Below are 21,233 nucleotides of genomic sequence, written 5' to 3'. Positions count from 1 at the left end.
ATACCAGGATAACAACTTACAGAATTCCCATATTCCAAGAACAGTAGGAGTTCTGAGTGGTACTTACTACATGACAGCAGAATTGAATAAGTAGGATCTTATAGCAACCTCAGCAAATAAAGTTCTGAGAATTCTACATTTATTAGACTATTGTTTTTTAATAAAAAAATTTGGATGGGTTTTCCAGGCCTTTAATTTTAATTGGAATTCTAATTTTGAAAGTGTATGACCTTTTATTGTTCACAAAAGCCTTATCTGAAACTTTCAAGAGGAGCAGAACAGCTAAAAGACTTTCAAGAAGAGCAGAACAGCCTGACTTTAATTAGGCTGTGTGTGAATTTGGGAAGCTTCAGACCTAAATTGCAACAGATCCTGTTCCCCTCTGACTGCAGCCTGCATGCTCCAGTCAAGGATTCTGATTCTTTGTCTCCCCCTTCCTTCTCTTAGCTCCAGCAAGGCTTGGATTTCTCTACCTGTTGGCTTTCTGTGGCTGTTGTTGCATTAATCGAAGGGATGGGACCATGATCAGCCTAAGAATGATTTATTGCTTAGATAACATCAGTCTCAAAGGCCATGAGATTTATAAGACAGCAAGCAGTTGGCCATAGTCTAAGATGGTCACAAGTTCTTTGTTGCAAGACAGTATATAACTTTCTAATCCAAGGGACAATTGCCACAGAGTATGCTTTGTTTTTCTGACCTGTCACCTTTACTTCTTTCTACTGCAATGTGGATACTTTTGTCCAAGAAGGTCTTATTACATGTACACACATATGTCTCTATTACAACATCTAAACTCTTAGCTTATTCTATTACAATCACATTACTACACTATAAAACCCTTCATCATCTTATCTAATACAGTTTCTTACTCAGGGCATATTCTATAGAAACATCAGTTTGTGATTTTTCTGTTCAGAGTCTGTGTACCTTCCCTTCACATCAATCTAGACTTCTAAGTCTGCGAATCAAATCCTCTTGAGTCTGTAAAGATTTCTATCTTTCTGATTCCCACAGCTTTGCATCACAAAAGCAACAGAAGGGGTAACTTGGAAGGTGTTGGCTCAGGCTGCTGGTACTCACAATGGGGCTGCTGAACGCCACCTGGGACTGGCTGCTGTCGCGTCGACCGACTGACCTGCTCCTGGTGTGCCCCTGAGAACGCGCCCGGTCGCTCTGGCACCTCCTCAAGGGCCTCATGGTGCTGTGCTTGTAGGTGGCTGGTCTCTCAAGATTCATGGGAGGAAGAGTGAAGTGCTGAAGCTTTGCAAAATCCTCATTGTCTAAATCTAATTCTTTCTGTGTTTTCAGTCGCCTGTCTGTAAAAGAAAAATGAAACTTTGCCTCTGATTCTGGTTCTTCTTTTTTTTTTTTTTTTGTTTGGGAGGAATTCCTTGATCAGTTAAAAAACCTGAAACAAGCTAAACCAAAGCCAAAACATTTCAAAAGCCATCACCAGAAAAATTTCATTGCCCACTGTACAGCACTTTCTGGCAATTGCCACTATTATTATTGCAAGAAAATAAAAATGTGTTTTCAAAGTGATCAGTCACTTTTATGGGCTTCTCTTAATGTTTTGTCTCTTCAGCTGCTTTTTGCAGTTGGAACAGGAGAGTGAAATATGGTAATTCACAAATCTGCTAATGTTTTCAGTCACAGAACACAAACATCTTTTTGGCAGCTGCTTGCCAGCTTAACAGGATCCTTTCCACCACACAGAGCATGAAAGTAATGACGAAGAAGGGGCCTGAGTCAACACCATGAATTCAGAGCACCGAGTGCCAGGATCCTTCAGATCCGGACTGCAGCCAGGATCCACTCCAGGAAAAGAGTACCTGTGTTTTTCATATCACACAGAAGTGTACATTTACATAGTCACAGAAATAATTACTTTTGGACCCACTGAGTTTAAATATTAACTAGTATCAGTTTGTGAGCTTATAAAAGGTTGTCCAGTGTTCATTTAGAAATAAAAGGGGAAGTGATCTCTTTGAATGCAGGGCAGATCCTGGAGGTGCCTGCAGAGGGATCTGGAAAACCTTTCGCATCTGACTTCTGAATCATTCAAAACACCTTCATTTTTGTGAATATCTGTAAGAGCAGTCCCTCACAAAAAAGTGATTATTCCACAAAACTCTACATTCAATCAGAAGGCTCAGTATGTTTAGGTATTAATATTTAAATTAATGACATTTAATTGCTTGGACTAAAAAAGCAAGTATAAAGCAAGTCTCTCACCATTTTCCTGATGGGAAAACTCAATTCCATCAACGGTACAGCGTCGGAATACCATTTTGTTTTCTGTTAGTGTCCCAGTTTTGTCTGAGAAGATATACTGGATTTGACCAAGGTCTTCAGTAATAGTGAGAGCACGGCACTGGATGGGCAAATCTGCTTCTTCATCATACAGGTCAATGTCATTGTGAATTAAGAAGACTTGGCCCAGTTTGACCAACTCAATTGACACATAAAGAGATATGGGGATTAAAATCTGAAAGAGAGTTTAAATCCTCAGTGAGGGGTGAGATAAATTTCACTGCTTTCTATCAACAATATTCTGGCACAGGTATAATAATGATTTCCAAATAACAGTTCCTCCTAGAGACATATTTTAGGGCTGATGAATAATAACTCAGGGGTGAAAAGAAATCCTGTACACAATAGCAATGGAGAAACAGGGATAAGTTGCAAATTTAAGCCTAAACTCCTAAAGTACTAAATTCAAAGGTGGGTCTTTCAGAGGATGCCCTTACAAAGCACATTTTCTGGACATAGGATCAAGCTTGCTCTTACCCTTCTGAAACTCTGAAAGGATGGACTAGCACAGACTCTTAGTGCAGAAAAGTTTTACAAACCATTACTTTGCACACAACACTTATCACTCACAAGTTCCTTGCCCTGAAATAATAATGAATTCTTATGATGCACAAATATTCTGTTTCAGTAATGAAGAATAATCCTCCAAGGAATCTCTGAGCAGCTCTGAAAGTTATATTCAGATTTTGTTAATACTAAAGAAATTCTGTCCACTTAAATCTCAGCAGTGACATCAAGAAATCTGAAAAGTAAATGTAATTTTTCTCCTCACCCAATAAAATATTCTTTCCCAATTAGACTTAACCGCACTCAGCTCTACAAGTATCCTACTCCTAATTTAGCTTCTTTCCTAGACCACATGAACCATACCTAGTTATTATTCCCCACTGGCAGATTGGCAATTTTTGTTTCACTGTTTTTCTGAGATGTTAAGTGGCCTTCTTATTTTAGAATTCTGGATATAGGCAGAAAAAAAAGCTGGCATTTGGATGTAAATATCTTCTTTATTGCATCTGCTAGATATTCTGAGATAAAGATATTATATATGTGTTTCCTGTCTATATCCTTGTGGGGTTTCAATAGCAAAAAAAAATGCAGTTAGAAAGCAAAAAAAAAAAAAAAAAAAGGAAAAAAGAAACATTATTTCACACTTGGCTGATTTGAAATACTCCTACCAATATTTTAAAATAGGATTAAGAAGGCACTGCACAGCTATTAATTGATATTAATTGTTCATTAGTGAAGATACTCAATTTTGAGTAGCTCCTTCCTTTAAGGTAACAGAGAGGTTTTTGTCTTTTACCTGCAACAGGATTATCATTGTCAGGAACGTGTAGAAACCGGCAAGAACGGGAGCCACAAAATTGCCATTCCAATCTGGGACATCATAAGGTGGATGCTCCCAAAAGTTTCCTGTCCAAATGCTATGCCCTGTAGGAGTGAGATACAAGACTGAAATAGTCTGGGCAGTGGAGTGAGTGACAAAGCTTCTGAAATGCGCAGATATGGACTGCTTTGCTAACAAAACAGAGAGAAATTTCCAAAACAGTGCTGCCCCAGCAATGCTGCAAATCTTTTGGAGAATTCAAAGCACTTGCAGAGCTCTGTAGCACATGCACATAATTGATGTGCTAGTGAGAAATAAGTATTCAGGGATATTTTCTTTCACCTCTGCTTCATCAGGTGTTTCCCATGGCTCTTAGCTCTGCACAGATCTTTCCTCATTCTGTGTTTCCCCACTGGAAGACTCCATCTCTATCACCTATCCCTAAAAATCCTCAGTGCTGAAGACTCTCCTCTCACAGAAATAAACCTCAGAACCTTTGTATATAGACAAACTAAAATATTTCTTCTTCTCTCTGACCATTCTTGATTTCAATCTGTCTTTGCTAAGAGTTGACAAATCCCCTAAATTCAGTCTAGGCAACTCATCTTTACGTTCCTTCAATTAAATCATATCTCCAACTGCTTCTTCCTCCGTGTTTTAAATACCAGTAGATATCATTGCACTGCTAAAATAAAGCCTCTGTTCCAGGACTTAACAACATCCCATCACAATGGTTTTACCACTTTCCATACTGTCCTTTTTGAAATAAACTTTTGTCAAGGAGGTTACTAAATTTGCAGCACCAGAAGCTTCCCAGTGAGCTAAGGCAAACAGCTTGGTTTCCCTCATTTCATCATTTGTCCAGATGCCAAAAACCTCTATCAGTCCAGCTCAAATAAAACTTCCATTAGCACCAGTTAACGGAGCAGTTGTTTTGCAGCATCTGCCTACTAAAATGCTGCCGATAACATTTAAATTATTTCAGCAATGCTCTTTGGCTGCTTCAGCCCACAGTCACATCTGAACAAGGACAACTCTGTTCTTCAAGGCACTTCTTACCCCAATTTATCACTGTGTGCAAGAACAATCCTTATAACTGATCCACAAGTGATACTTTTTCCTAGAAACCTACATTCAGACAAGGCTGCAAAGCAAGAACTCATTATAGAGCCTCTGGACATTTTAGATGGCTGAAAGGTAATGGACTTTTTATTCTTTTATGTGTTTCATTTAGACTGTGAATATTTTTTTTAACCTGAGCAGATAAATTATTTGTAAATGCTGTTTTTTTTTATCTGAGATTTCTTTTAACGTTAAATTGAAGGACTTTATTACTCAAAAGCCCCTACACACCAGACAAGGCAAGTCTCTAAATCCACATGACAGCAGCCAGAGAACAAGGAAAATAAAACCTCTTCCTCACACAGAGCTCAGTTGTGAAACTAAAATCCCATTTTGGTGCCAAAAGTCCCACTGTAACATGAAGCAGTAATACTAAAGAAGTAATCAAGTCAGTTCAGTTGTTCTCCTGTTTTGGATGGTCCTTACTTCCCATGGCATTACACCTGATGACTGACTGGTGTGCCACATCACATACCTCCAGGGCAGGCACAGGAAAACTTGATTTGACTGTCACTTAATCAGAGCAGTAGCACTAAACAAGTTGTCACTGAAACAAAATCCATTAAATGAAAAAGGGGCTCATGGGAGCCCCTGTTATCTCCTTAAGGCATTGCCCCATTCAAAAGTCAGTATACTTAAAATTTGGTCCTTTGCTCCAAATTATGAGATCCTGTTAATTCTGGCCTGCCTGGGACAGATTCCAGTCAGAGCTGGAAGGCAAGCAGGTGCTTGCATGCAGTGAAAATGATCTTTTTGAGATTACCAATCCAGTAAACTCCAGTCAGTTAACAAACACTAGTTACTAAATTCACATGTGCTCACCTGCAAGGACCCTAGAAAAATGCAGGCTATTCCAACATATTATTCCATTTCACAGCCTGTTGTAAAGGGGCTTTTGAAAAGGAAGGAAACTGTGGAGGATGTAAACTGAATGAATAGTTATGAGCAGCTCATGGGTTCTAAATTGTCTCTGTTTAATACCACTCCCAAACATATTAGAGGAAGACACTAGTAAAATGAAAGTAAAGCAAAATCATTTTACTTTTGCTTTTGTGCACAAGGAAAAAACCACCCCCTCAGGAAGCACTCAGGAAGGAAGGAAGATCTCAGCTGACAAATATCGATTCCTACAATGCAGTCACAGGATGGCTTTCTCTTGCTTTACATGTATGATACCATGGGGGGGATGAATCTCATCTGAAACATTTATAGCCATGTTTTCTTCATCTGAATTGCTCAGATTTGCCATTTTAACTCACCTATTGGAAAGACCAAGGAGCCTAAAGACCCCAAGAGCATTCAGCTGTAGATCTCACTCATGTCTATAACATCAACTTTAATCACCATTTAGGAAATAGATTTTTGTCAGTGCTTCATACCTACAGCTCCAACAAGGCACATCACAAACAGGAGTCCCACACATAAGAAAATATCCCTGTTCATCCGCTGCTCTATCCTGCTGCGCTTGTAACGAGGACCGCTGTTGTTCAGCATGGCCTTTGTTTCATGACCTTCAAAACACAAATGAATATTATCATCTTCATGTAATATTTTGTATTTCTGTTTGGTTTTAAAAAAAGTATTCTCTCCCCAAACGAGAGCAGGCTGACTAATGTTGACATTCAGAATTTTTCTTGTCCACCTTCCTATTTGACTGACTACATCAGAGTCTAAGTCTTGAAGTTTACCAAAAACCTCCATTATATCACAGGTTTCAGCTGTCATATCCATTTTTCTGTCCCAATGACAGCAAATTTAGTAGGATCATAGGGTTTATATAAATTATCAAAATCCAAATATCCATGAGAAGAAAAAGAAAATGAACAATAGTATTATATTTTTGCATTTTATGAACAAATTGTTTAGGTGCTATACAGATTCCTGAAACCTACATTTGAATATTTTTCAGCAGCAATTCAAAAGCCACTAGATACATTTTGTATATTAAATAAAATTCAACAAGTCAGTGAAAAAGAATAATATTTAGCTTCTCGCTATTTGGTTGTAAAATGCTGACAAAACAGTCATATGAGAAATAAAAAAAAACCCCAATATTTAAACTTAGTAAGATAGAATTGAGCTGCTATAATAATAATAATGAAAAAAAAGGAGTGCTGCAAGAAGTCAAGAAGCAGAAATTACTTTTTCAATTCTATCAATGTTATCTAAACTGTGGCTTCACAACTGGGATATCTGGACACCATCTGTTGTTATATTGTTGGTATCTTTTATGTTTATTTCTGCAGTCCTTTTCCTTGAAAATACGGACCCTGCAGACTCGTATTTAGTTTTCATTTGTACGTGCATTATGTGTGTGACAAGGACTGTTTTCCAAGCTGTCTTTTAACTTTCTCTAGGGAAATGATTTAACCCAAAAACTGGAAGTTAGGTGCAATTCAATCACACCTGCTGTATTCATTCCAGGTTTACATCAGCGGTTATTAATTAAGAAGAGCGCTAGAGAGAAAATTAGTCTCCAGCCTTATGTTCAGGACATTCACTCAAGAGCTGGGGCTCCTGGCTTACTATTCCAATGAATATGTAATTAAGTACACAACCTGGAGCTGTGTCAGCGGGACCAGTTTATACTACCAGTGCTCCTGCCCTTCCAACTCACACATAAGCACAAAGCCCCTTGTTCCACTTAGGCAGGTATTGAGTGTACAGGCTGTGAAGCAGGAGATGTGTGCTCACTCCCATACAGGCAGAACTCGGAACAAACCCCAAGCCTTGCCTTTGGTGAGAAAAATCCCTTAACCGCCGAGCTACGCTGAAGAGGAGGGCACAGCTGCTTGCATTTCTGTTCCTCCAGCAGCTGTGTGAATCTTATTCCTCACTTTTCCTTTATGTCAGGCATAATGGAATGCTTTGTATTGAAATCAAAACAAGCCAAAGCCCTCTAATCCCTCCCAGGAAACCCTCAAGGAAGTGTTGATGAATTTATTTCAGGAAGAAATCATGATGAGCTTCTTTCCAAATATCAGTTCTCCTATTCCTTTCCACTTCATGTGATCATCAGGAAAAGGACACTTCTGTAACAGTTATCATCATGTAACGAACAGAAAATTAGAAATATGAGAAATAAACTGTTTTGTTCTTCTCTAATCCTCACACTTTCCTATGCTGTGAAGCACTACCACCCTAATGGTACCTTGTCTCTCTATTTCTAGATGCTGATGGGCTCATCTAAAACTTTCTGGTACTTTAGTATATGAAAAGCATATAATTCTTACTGCTGTCCCAATCACAATGAGAAAACTGCATTGGCTATCACTCTGTAATGAGGTTTTTGTGTTTTAGTGCTATTGCTTTGTGTAGGACCATTTGGGTAGCCATGAAAAGTATAACTGTCCTTGGGTCAGATGAGAACTGCACAGATGAAGCAATTGCACTAAGTGATGGCTGTACTTCTCACAAAGGCTTCCATTAGAAAGAAAGTTTGAGGAGTAATAGAGTCATAAAAATGGAAAGTGTGCCATCTTATTATGTGACTGATCTTGATTATTCAGAAAAGGTCACAGACCATGATTAAAATCCAGAGTATTATCAATGTCAAAGAATCCTAGAAATGAAGCTGATACTGACTGAAGCCAGTCTAATTTTAAGAAAAAAAAAAAAAACCTAAAACTTTTATGCTGACATTAACAATAAAAGCTCAGTTAGAAATTGATTTGAAGACCTACTCCTATGAAAACCACCATGTCTTGGGAATAACTTTAAAACTCCAACCATTTCTACTGGCAACTTAAGCAATGTAAACAGAGATCCATATTAGGATCTATGCTGGTGGTCAAGGGAACATACTGGGAAATCTGAGCTAAACAGAAGAAAATGAGGAACTGCAACAGAAGAAGGGAAGATAAATTACTCCAATTATACCAGGAATGATCCCCACTGAGATTTTTATACAGTAGTTGCTTAAAAAATAATAAAAAAAAAAGATTGCAGAGTTTGGCTCTGGCTCTCCTCCTCTGCCCGGTGGGCACCACCCTTGCATGAGGTGTTCACAGAGACACACAGTGAAAGACCTACAAAGACAAAGCCACCTTGTAATCATATGGGAGCTGCAGACATTCAGAGTCCAGTTGTGTGGTAGTGAAATAGACAGTCTGTTGTCTTGTTCCAGGCTGTGGATATTAATCTAAGCTAAATGACTCTTGTAAAAGTGTGACTTCTCTTTTCCCTTAGTTGGCTCAACCCTGAACCCCTTGCTGCTGATTAGACATAAACCAGTTAATATAACTCTACTGAAAAGATAATAACAGCTAATGGGATTAATTGTTGTGTTTGAATTGACTTTCATTTAATCTACAAAGAAGAGGGTTGCTGATACCCTCTATCTGATGCACAAGAGGACACAGCTGGCAAAGCCAGTGATAAATCATGCTCACTGAGTAAAAGCAGTGGTAACAACCCAAAGGTAAAAGATGCTGAGAAACAGATGAATTGACCCACTGCTGAACCTGGCACTGCTGCGTTTGATCTGGGCACCCACACTGTCTCTCTTTGTCCATGTCTCCTGCGTGAAGTTCATGGTTGCACAGACACACTCTGTCTTTGTCAGCACAAACCTGTGCTGCTGCTGCCTTTTCTGTCACCTCCAGCTGCTGCCTCACTGCCTCCTGCATGCTGGCACTGGCACAGATTGAATGGATGAATGAAATTCACAGATGACAATTTTTTTTTTTCTAATTAGCTCTTTAGCTGCTCCAGTTTCTACCCTGAGGAGCCTGTGAGACCTCCCTTAGGGCAGCTGTGTAGATTTTATGACAGATGGAATTAGTAGGATAGCAAGAGCTGAGGGTTAAATACACCTGAGCAATTTTTTACTTCTCTGGATACTTTTACAAGATATTTGGCATGCACAAGGATACTGTCAAGGATTGCCAAAGACCCAGTGCAAGACTTGCTGGCTTTGGAGATGGATGAGTAATACCTTCACTTAAAAAAAAGTTATATACTTTTTCTGTGCGTTACCAGTTTTTTAAACAAAATATCAAATTATGTTGCAATATTAGACTATACTTATTTTTAAAAGGATATTTACAGGGAAATTCTCAGTTTACCTAAATAAAAAGTATGTCTTACCTGCATATATAACGATTCCTGCTGCAGCCTCAGTATTTCTGATTGTACATCCACGAAGCAAGAGGTTTTCAATGTTGAGACCTACCTGTTCATGGTTTGGCTGCTCCCTAGAAGAAATACAATCAAATAGAGCAATTAATTTTTCTGTTCTAATGGAGTTTTGAAGAAAATTTTAATGTGCATGTCTGTTTCAAGTTGAAATAAAGTAATTTTGTAGGCCCTTTTCTGGTTTTATCTCCCTCAGTTTCAAGGAAACTTTTCAAGCAAAAAGTTACAGAGAGGTCCAAGTCTTTCTTTTAAAGACCACTTGCACAATGTGTGTCATGATGCCAATACAAACTAAGTTTGGATTTTACTTGGAAACTTATCTGACAGATTCAATATCTTATGAAAGAAAACAAGAGTAATTTTTCAACTTCTTACAGACAAATTTATTTTAGAAAGATGAGCAGAGGTTCAGATGAATACGTCTACATCCTGCAAGAGCCTCTGTGACTCCATCAGCCACCAAAGGTCTTTGTGAATCTCAGCTCACTCAATCAGTATTCGTGCTGAAGAGCTCTTCCTCCTTCTCATCCTGGAGAGAAGACTTTTCAACCTGGCTAAAGATGCCCCATCACATACCGGATCCTTCTGCTTGCAGAACCAACTGGTGAAAACCATAAGGTTGGTGCTCCATCAGGCAGGCAATTTGTTGCTTGCATCTGAAAAATAATGTCACACACCTACCCCTACCCACAGCTTTTATTTTACACTGGTAGGTTCCTCCTGAGATCTTTACCAAAGCTGAGAGCTTCTATTTCAGATGCTTTGTCTTGTTTTGTTATGTAAAGGTCAGAGTGGGAAAAATCCTTTTTTTTCCTGGAATAATCATCTCTCTCTACTTTCTATTTGGTATTTTGTGTTTCATTTACCGGTAAATAGTCTCATCTCTCAAATGAAAGGCAAGGCTAGGTGTTATATTAGAGCTAAGTACAGTCCAATGTCTAAGTGCAGCTGCACATGATTTCACAACTTAAACTAGACAGGGGAAAAGGTGTAGCTGTCAACAACCTACAGCTGGTGGTACTGTAAAAACATAATGCCAGAAATCAGTTTTTCTTGTAATCTAAATTCAGGCTTGGGTAACTCATTTAATAGAAGCCTTATTGCATCCCTTGAACAGAATTTTCTGTGATTGAACATGTCAGATGGATGTCACTAAGTTATTTCCTATCATTTTTTTTCAGAGAGTACTCCTCCTCTTCTATAGCAAGGAAATAGAGCCTCAATAATTTATTGAGGGTTCATGGACAAAAAGGTAGCCAGCTCCAAATAATTTGTGTTAATAAAATAGCTCAAATCTCTGCAGACCAAAGGCAGAAACTCCACTAACTCTTAGCAAGTAATTTTCCTCAGCAAATTCTTTCTTCTATTCCTGAAGAAGGGAGAGAAAGGCAGCTAATTCCATATTCCATCAAGCAAGTGAGATAATAGGCATTCACCAAAGAGATTTCTGTTACAGACTTTGAGTTGAGAGTTGAATATTTTGAAGCCAGTCCTGAGTCCCTAGGGTGTGTATTTGTGTGTGCTTCCTTGTGACTTATCGCCTACATTTCTATAATCTCAGTGCTCTTTGCTAATTGGAGGGATTGCTTCAATTTAGATTATACCCAGTGGTCCCTGGGTATAGCCAATAACCACAGCCAGCAATAAATACAAACTCGACCTCTTTTTCCCTTGTAAGATATTGCAGCAGAGGAGAAATGGCATTGCTATTAGAGGCACCATCCTTACAGGGCACAACCTCAAAACCAGATGAGGTATGGTCAGTGCTAACAGGAGAGAATCTCTGGTTTACTCTGCCACAGAGCTGGCCATTTGCAGCTCCTGCAGGTGCAACACTCTCACTGCTTCTTGCAGAGCCATTAACTCCTAGTTTAGCTACTGGTAAACTCAGCAAAGCTGGATGTGGGTGCTGGCACACTCATGCAGTTGAATTATTTGCATAACGACGGGGCATGCATTTGGTCTGGGGCAGTAGGTACTTTGGACAATTCTCTGCTGTGGTGTGGGAATAAGCATGGACTGATAACTGCTCTGAAGAGGGCCTTGGGAAAGGCTGCTCTGTGTTGGAGGATAAGAGAATTTTAAGACATGAGCCATCACATAGAAATTTACCTTATAATTCATAAATGGGGTTAAATCTGCTGAATTTGCTGTTATGTCCGTGCCAGAATTATTTAATGAAGAAAGACAAAAGAGAAACCTAGCCTACTTTTTTATACTAGTCTAGTGCATTGGTTCAATAGCATTTTGCATGCATGTTTGCTCTTTCTACCTTTCTAATAAGAAGAAAGTCTGGATTGTTTATTAGATCTTGTACACCTTTTCCCTGTAAATGTGAAGAAACTAGAGCCATGCAGCTGGATACCTTTAAACAATTGGAAGGATTTATCTGTGGCAAGCACATTTCTCTCTCTCTCAGGATTTTTTATTGAGGTGCACAGAGAGAAATGTGCTTGCCACATTTATCTAAAATCTAGCTTAGTCTAATCATCAGATCAAATGGAAATGAGCTCATGTCTAAGTTTTGAACAGAGCTGAATCTTTGTGAAAATAGTTTGTATGAAACAACCACAAATGAAGTTCTACCTTGCCACAAAACAGAGTCCAAGTCTACATTTTATACTGACTTTTGAATCTGGGAATAGATAATAGTGACAGGCATCAATTTCCCCAAATTATGTTCCTTCCAACCAATTCCTCCAAGAGGAATTTCAAAGTACAGATCCAAAATGTATTTATGGATAATAAGTACTTACATATAACCTTTGAATTTATTGAGATCATTGTTTGGCATTTCACAGATGATGGTGTTTTGGAAAAATTCCGGTTCAAACACAGTATCCTACAAGAGAAAACACATTGAGTGTCAGATCCAATGAGTATTTGAAATGCTAAACACTAAAAAAGCTTAATTTAGACCACTAGCGCTGGAGCATTTGCCCTAGAAGGAGAGACAAAGACATTTTAGCTCATTCAGTCTGAAGCAAAGCTTCAGAAGGGCTGAGTATTTCCTCCTCTTGGAATAACAACTGGTTAAATTAAGTGAAGAAAATCCTGTGTATTGAACAAGACATCACAGATGCCAATTAGTGGAAACACCTGTCTTCATTTTAAGTGAATGAATATAACAAAGACAGTAGATTTAGATTAAATATTAGGAAGAAATTCTTCCCTGTGAGGGTGGAGAGGCCCTGGCACAGGTTGCCCAGAGCTGTGGCTGTCCCATCTCTGGGAACATTCAAGGCCAGGTTGGATGGGGCTTGGAGCAACCTGGGATAGTGGAAGGTGCCCCTGGTCATGATAAGGGTTAGAACAAAATGAAATTTAAGGTTCCTTCCGGCCCAAACCATTCTAGGATTCTATGGTTCTGTGAAATAGTCAGATTATTTATAAAAGTAAAACAATGGTCGACCAAGAGCAAGCTCAAATGAAAATAATTTCAGGATTTAATAGGGTTTTTGATTATGCTAGAAGACTTATGTTACAGTCCAGGATGGTATAAATGTAAAGAGACCACACATTTGAATGAATGTATCATAATCAAAGAAAAATAAAAGCAAGACTAACAACATAAACCCTCCACCACCCAACCCTAAAATGGATGAACAAATCCAGACGAGGGAAGGCAGTAGAATAAACCCACACTGCTGGGAGAGACAAAATGAGACAAAGCTTTTCAGGCTAAGGGCTCACTCAGAGGTTGGAGCTGAACTGAGTCACACTTGATTTTACTTGAGTTCCCCAGTGTTCAGGGAACAGCCTGGGCTTTGGACTGCATGAAGCAGTCCAGAAAGCAGACAGAATGAGAGGTACTTGACTGCCATAAGTGGTGATTTAGTCTTAACTGCAAAATACACAGAACTTTGATATTTGATTAAGAAAATGTAATAAAAATGGGATGTGAGAATTGTGAAAGATAATAATTATTGCTCTGCCACAGAATTTTAAAAGAACTGAAGCTCACTTATTACAAAATCCTCCTTTAGGAAGGTTGGAAATCAAATCTCCTAGTGGGCCTCCCTACCTTTTTCTAAAGCAAGCATCGTGCTTTAATTTTTACATTATTTTCTCTCTCTTGTTCTTTTTTTCCATAAATGATACATATATTCCTTTTTTTTTACTATATAAATTTTTTACACTTTATACATATTACTATATACATATATAAGAGTATAAAAAAGTAGAGAATATTATAAAAATTGTTGGAGGAAATATAAAAACTTCAGGAATATAAGGGCATTTTGCATACCTTCTGACCCATCTGGCTGAGTATTTTTAGAATGTCTGTTAAGAGAGAATTTTTACCTCTGCTGAATCTTGTTCAACTCCATGAACTCAACAGGAAAATCAGTTCATATTTGGTTTTGCTAGAAGTATTTGTACAACAGGAGCACAGGAAGACACAAAGGTCACCTGGCATGTTCATTGCTAAAAAAGGAAACTATTAGGCTTCTAGATAGAAAGGGGTACAGGAGAATGTTTCTTGTCTCAATTTTTTTCTCTTTTGATGACAAGAATTTTATGTTTGAAAATTCAAATTAGAAAATGTCATAAAAAGAAAAAAATTATAATCCCTTCACTCAGTACTTTACAGAGAGCTGTATTCAATATTCCTAAGCATATCACAGAATCACAGAATGGCTTGAGTTGGAAGGGACCTTAAAGATCATCTTGTTACAACCCCTGCCATGGGCAGGGACACCTTCCACTAGACCGGGTTGATTCAGAGCCCAGTTTAACCTGGCCTTGGACACTTCCAGGGATGGGGCACCCAAACTTTTCTGGACAACCTGTGCCAGGGCTTCACCCCCTCAAAGGGAAGAATTTCTTCCTAATATCTCATCTAAACCTACTTGTTGTCAGTTTGAAGCCATTCCCCTTGTCCTGTCCCTCCATGCTCTTGGAAATAGTTTCTCTCCACCTTTCTTGCATCCTAAACTGAAGGACCCCAGTTAGTTCTAACCCAGCTGAAGAACTAACTAATATGTATTTATTTCCTCCCTGTTTAAAGAGTCACTTTATAGGCAGAACTACATCTGAGGGGGTTTTACGCAGTTCATACATCACAGGACTAAGCAAAGCTCAAAGAGCAAGGAAGAAGTTGGCACACTAAAACCTGCAGTGTGATACTACCTGCACTGGGGTTTTCCATCCAGCACACTGCTTACACAAACACACCACAAGAGCAGGGTGATACAGGAGGTTTTATCAGCTCTGACCTTCCTGAGCACTGGCTGCCACCACGGCCAGAATTGCATTCCACCCTGCCAATGTAACAGGAGTTCTTAAGTACAGACATTCCTAGGCATACAGTTTATCTCAATAACAACTCAAAGTCTAAAGAAAATCACCAGAAAATAGGCAGTCTGGGGCACAATTTAGCACGGGGGTATTTTCTGATATAATGGAAGACTTCCAAGCATTATGAACAACTGAGGCAAAAGTTTCCATTTTGTGTAATGGTAGAGCACCCTGTTCTCCTCTAAAAGGAAAAATAGATAGAAAACCTAACATGTAAATTAGAACTACGTGACAAAAATGCAACATTTAAAAAAATGTTAAGTAGCCAGATTACTGTTTTTCTGCTAAGTCTCTACATATTAAAATTTCCAGTGCTTCTTAGGAACAAAACCTCACTTTAATTGTCACTGGAAGGCACTGGAAAAGGCTATGTGCTGTGTGCTATGGCAACCACAATATAAGAAAACCCTTAATCGTCTTTGCAATGTGATTTCCATTTGAACAACAAGCAAAAAACACTGGAGTACAGCACCTGATCTCAACTGGCCATGGAAATGTTGTGCTTTTATTTAATGTCTGGTTGCTCCCTGGCAGCTGTGTCCCAAACACAGTAACTCCAGAAGATCTTCCTAGTGGCACTGGTACTTATTGCTAAATAAATTAATGTAATTCCTAGAATTCTCTATGAGGTTTTGTTTCCTGTCTGCTGGAGTGATTCCAATGGAACAGTTTTCCTCCTCACACTCCTTAAACTTGCTCTGGGTTATTTGAAAAAGTACCCTGATGTGTTTTTAAAGATACTTGAAAACATAACAACTATCCCTAAGTCATATTTTCTAGTTTACTTCAGGTTTATCCAACATGAGCCACGTGAATATAGCACTAAAGTGTAAAAAGGAAATGATACTGCTTATGAAAAAGAAATGGTGATTTTAAGAAAAGGTGATTTTTTTGGTGAATCACAAACTGATGTCAAACAGAAAACTTTAAAAAAAAAAATAATTTACCTTGAGTTCCTATTAAACTGCCAACCCAGAGTGCCTTAGGGCAGCTCCCAGCTGAGCTCTCACACCTCCACCTGCCTATGAAGTGAGTGTGGAGACACAGAGTCCGTAAGGAACAGACCCACGGATGCTGTGGCAGGGACCACGAGCTTTCTTCCAATTGCCATGCAGAAATAAATCCCTCGGGGCAGTGGCTTTGCTGTGGCACAGTGGCCATGGCTGAGACATTTGTGGGCTGCACGTCCCCAGACTGACCTGGCTGCTGAAGCCCATCACCACGCGGCGCTGTTTGAGGTTGGTCTCCCCGTCGAGGTTGGCGGTTTCCAGGTGGCAGATCCCGTTCTGGTCAGAGGAGTAGAGCAGCAGGATGTCTGCTGGGACGATCTCGTTACACTGCAGCTGCACAAAGTCCCCCACTCTGACATCCTTCCAGCACTTCTCCACGTAAGCATGTTCCTCCCTGTTGCATTAAAAGCATACCGTGGGTGGTGAGTGACATTAGGAAGGCAGGACTGTTGGGTTGTGGGGCTTCAAAAAGAGAAAATAGGGCATGGGGGCACACTGACCTTTCTTTAAAGGACACAACACAGAAGCTAGAAATTAATGATTCAGACACTTCCATAGCACCACTTCACCATATGTCACATTCAAGCTAAATTTTTATGTGGAATAAAACATTTACAGCAGTTCTCTTTCATTCTAGCACTAGTCCTATAATCTGCACAACAAAATTAAGGCAGTTCAGACTAACAGAGGTATTTTTGAATATCTTATTGAAGAAATTCAGATTATTGTTTTTGACTGTAACTCTTCCCTAGATAATCTCCAACATCAGCATATAGCTCCTGAAAGAAGCAAAGTGATACCTCAGCCACATTTGCTTTAGATCTTTCCAGTTTGTAACTCTCAAGAGGTAGTTACAAATTTTGAGCTTAGTGCACAGAAACAACTTCAAAAGGTAGAAGAACTGACAAATGGTCCCTTAGTATTAAACAAAAAAAATATAACCTGAGCCAAATTTAATGGAAAAGTTAAAGTGAGAAACAAAGAGCTCATAAATCAGAAAAAAAAATTAAATAAAGTAAAAGAGCCTATATGGGGTTTTATGAAAAATAAATTACTATTTCATCAGCTAACTAAGTTCAGCAATTAGCAGACTTTTTTTGACATTGCCTTTTCAGTAATTAATCCTTCAGCGCCCTTAGCCATCTAAGCAGACCAGAAATTACACAATAAGCTTTAAAATTAGCAAATGGGCAAAATGCATTGCAACAATGGCTTGGCTCCTCTAACTCCTTGAGAGGAAATTATTTTTTCAGGATGAATAACTGAATCATCTTATGCCTTGCTCTGTGAGAGGGAAAATGCTCATGATACTTTACCAGACAGACAATAAAAGCCCTTTTGTAATGACTCATAGTATCATTTTTGGTTAAGTTTTTAATCACCCTCATCTATTGGATGGAGAATCCTCTCTGTCATTGAAGTGTTTGTGTCATGAGAAGGGGAGCAGTGATAGAAGAGATAAAGTGTTTTGCTCCAGTTCAAAGCACACATCCAAGCACTGCCTCAGTGTCAGGCCAAGGGCTGTTTCCTGATCACCTACTTTCCTGGCTTTCTGCAGAGCAGAGCCAGCCACAATGCTGCCAGGCAAACCCTCACACTTGGCTTGTGCCCTTATCCACAAAACAACTACTAACAGTTACCTCTGCACGTTATGCAAGAAGTTAAATTCTGCCCATTTCCCAGTCCTGACTTTTTATTAAAAAACCAGAACCCCCCAACCCAATTATTTGAATCCCTTTACTGCTGCTTTTGAAGCACTTATAAACGATGGGGTTGTAGCAATATTTTTTCATCTTACATTAATTTTTCTTTCTTGAATTTTTCATTCTTATTTTGTCTGATTCTACTTACCTGCATGGCCTTTTCCTTTTGTGCAACAACAGACATAAAAGACCACATGGAAGAACAGAGGTTTGTTGTAAGTTAATTAGATGCTGCTATGCATTAAAAAAAAAAATAGCTAAATTTTTATTTGAAAAGTATTTTACCAAGTGTATGCTGAGTATTTAATCCTCTACAAAGCAGCTACTAAGTTAGTATAACAAATCAACTATGTAAGTACCAATCCTTTCCATGCCAAACACCTTTTGAATAGGACTTCTTAATTTGTTTGTTTAAAACATGAAAGAAAGAGTACAAGATCAGTTTAGAGGAAGTAGATGTCTTGTGTTGCCATCCTAGACATTTAAATGCCATTTATAGTTTGCATATAATGTTTACTGTGGCTTCTCCATGGTAATCCTACCTCTCTGTACGTCAACTCTTGCACAATTCAGAAGTTTACGGAGCATATTTCTGATTTTGTCCACTCATAAAATGCTATAGAAGGGCCTTGTCTAGCTGGCTGTGTTCCACATCAGATGAAAGAAACCAGATTCGCCCAAATAATCCACAGAAATCAAAGATTTGTAATTTTTTTTTTCAATAACTACTTATGAAACTTACATTACATTACCTACATTACATTTTATTACACATAAAGCTTCAGGGTTCTACCCAGTCACTAATTACAGAGGAGACAGTGAGTCAGAAAAGCCAAATGACTTCTTTCAGATCAGAGGAAAGGCCTGACTAGGCACAGGGACTGCAGTTCAGGGATTGCTAGAATCCCAAACCTGCTTTCAGGTGAGCTGTCACTCTATCCCAATGAATATTCAAAGAATACATATTTTCTGCTCCTGAAGACTTCATCTGGACCTATAAGATTAAAATTTTGATTATATTATAAAATTAATAATTAAAAATACTAAAAATAGTACAAAGCTTTTCTACAACTTTGTAGGGAATTGCCAGTGGATGAAAGGAAGAAAAGTATTTCATGATGAAACTGGTGCACCCCACGGCAGCACTGTCCTAGTTGTCTAACAAGATTTTTCAGATGAAGCAATTTCCTTTCAGCAATCCCTGTAACTGGGAACTCTGCCCATTTTCTGTTCAGTGATGAAAGTTAACAGCAGAAGCTCTGGTTGCTAAATAAACAGAGGAGCTTAATAAACCCAAGATGGTCGGACGAGAAATACACAAAAAGGGCAAATATATTGAACCAATAAAATAAAAATCACCAGATGTGGGGATTTTCAATGGGTGGGAATCTGGAAACTTGATTCTTACAGCATGTGGTATCAGAGCTGTGGCACACTGAAGACAAGATGTAAGATATAAGTTCCTCAGTCCCTTCTCTCTTTTACCAGGCATTTTATCAAAAGCACATTCTAAAAGTGTTCCCTTGCTAATAGATATCATGATGATGCCCATCAGAGGATTCTGCCAATGAAAAGAGGCCTTGAACAGTCAAAATGATGTCTGCCAGAACTGTTATTTGACTCATCAAATCTGAACAGAAGGCCTGAACAAAACAGATTTTATGAAGTAATTGCTGGGAAAAAAAAAAAAAAAAAAAAAAAAGGAGCATAAAAAAGTCCTGCTGCAGTTGGAGATCATGGGGGAACCTGAATAAATTATTGACTTTTTATCAACAATTTGAGTTCACTTTCTTGGATTCAATAAAGATAAATTTCAAACAAAAAACTGCAAAAAAATTTCAAAATGCATAGTGAATTGAGGGAAATAAAAATTATTGTTCTGCTATACAGAAAAAATTAAATAAAAGTAATTTTTCACATGCACTCCACAGCATGTGTGTCTCCTAGGTTGTCTTAGAGAAAGATCTTCAGAAATCTTTGTAATCTAGAAACATTTTATCAGACAATTAGTCCAGTGAATCTTATTCCCTAGAATTACTGCAAGCTCCATCTCAGGATCCTTTGCAGTTCAAAATAAAGATGTTTGCTCTGCACTCTACCCCCCCCAAACTGTCACCGGGTCATGGTACATAGAAAAATATATTGGTGTTGTATGTAAATTTGCTAGATTGCTGTATTTGAAAATGGTCTTCAAGCACCACCTATTTTATAAAAGACACCAGTATTCTGGGATCTTGGTTCAACATGGGCAACAGGTTGAATCACACAGCTGCTTGCCCTTCACAGACTATTTTTGCAAATAAAAATCTTGCACAGTTTGATGATATCAAAGATTATATCAGCTTTTATATGCAAACCCCTCCGAAATTATTGTCAAAGATCACTTCATGTCCATGACCTCACCATTAGGAGCTGCCACAAAACAAAAATCTGACAGCAAAGGAGCAGATTTAGGACTCGAGGAAGGCTCTAGGTCAGACAGGAACCGATTCTGGAAGCTGTCCATAGGTCAGAGTACAGCACAATTGGCTGATGATGCTCCTGAGCTGCACATACTGCCTGGGCATGGGAAGGTGCCAGGGTGTGTGTGTGGGTTTGTCACTGCTCCTGCCACCATCCCATCCCATCCCATCCCATCCCATCCCATCCCATCCCATCCCATCCCATCCCATCCCATCCCATCCCATCCCATCCCATCCCATCCCATCCCATCCCATCCCATCCCAGAGGGCTTTTTGTGCCAGCTCATCAGCCCAGCAGCCCACTGATGTCATTTAGCAGTGGCCAGTCCTGTACCCAGCCCCAGCCTTTCCCCACAGCACCAAACTCTCAGGATTTGAACACTATGTTAAGACAGCAAAATCATCTTTTAAAAATAACTGAAATGGAATATTTCTAAAGTCTAATAAAGTACATACTCTTGTATCATACTGGCATTCAAAGTTTCTCAATGCTAATAAAAAATCCTGTCTTATGTGCTTAAACTACCTATAGCATCATAACAAGTTACTTATTTTCTTAATGATACAAGCCTATGCTCAACTTCTGTATCCAATTTAAGCTTACATAAACTTTAAGTAAGTCCCAGAACTTTATAAATGTATTATTTGTTCATATAAATGGTTTTGGATTTATTTTAACTCACCTTTGAGGAAATAAAATAAAATAGATGTAAACAGCACATTGCTTAGACTTTTTTGTAAATTGCAGATGACTGTATTTAGGATTTTTTTTTTTTTTACTGCCTTGAACAAAATACTGTTGTTTCAATTCTTCCTGGCACCAGCTGGAAGTAACAGATAATTTCAAGGTCACTCA

General features: G+C 38.7%; 1 protein-coding gene across 1 annotated transcript in view; it reads right to left on the bottom strand.

The window, feature by feature from the left end:
• ATP10B (ATPase phospholipid transporting 10B (putative)) overlaps positions 1 to 21,233 on the bottom strand; it is a 48,280-nt gene that overhangs the window by 17,424 nt on the left and 9,623 nt on the right. Inside the window, exons 3-9 of the mRNA XM_053956914.1 lie at positions 16,402 to 16,606; positions 12,658 to 12,743; positions 9,854 to 9,960; positions 6,145 to 6,276; positions 3,620 to 3,747; positions 2,239 to 2,491; positions 1,084 to 1,319 (exon numbers count right to left, since the gene is read on the bottom strand). Of these exons, the coding sequence (XP_053812889.1) occupies positions 1,084 to 1,319; positions 2,239 to 2,491; positions 3,620 to 3,747; positions 6,145 to 6,276; positions 9,854 to 9,960; positions 12,658 to 12,743; positions 16,402 to 16,606 (1,147 nt within the window). The remainder of the gene's footprint in view (positions 1 to 1,083; positions 1,320 to 2,238; positions 2,492 to 3,619; positions 3,748 to 6,144; positions 6,277 to 9,853; positions 9,961 to 12,657; positions 12,744 to 16,401; positions 16,607 to 21,233) is intronic.

The sequence above is a fragment of the Vidua chalybeata genome, chromosome 15 (genome assembly GCF_026979565.1).
Source record: "Vidua chalybeata isolate OUT-0048 chromosome 15, bVidCha1 merged haplotype, whole genome shotgun sequence".
NCBI lineage: Eukaryota > Metazoa > Chordata > Aves > Passeriformes > Viduidae > Vidua > Vidua chalybeata.
This window is presented reverse-complemented; position numbering and strand designations above follow the sequence as displayed.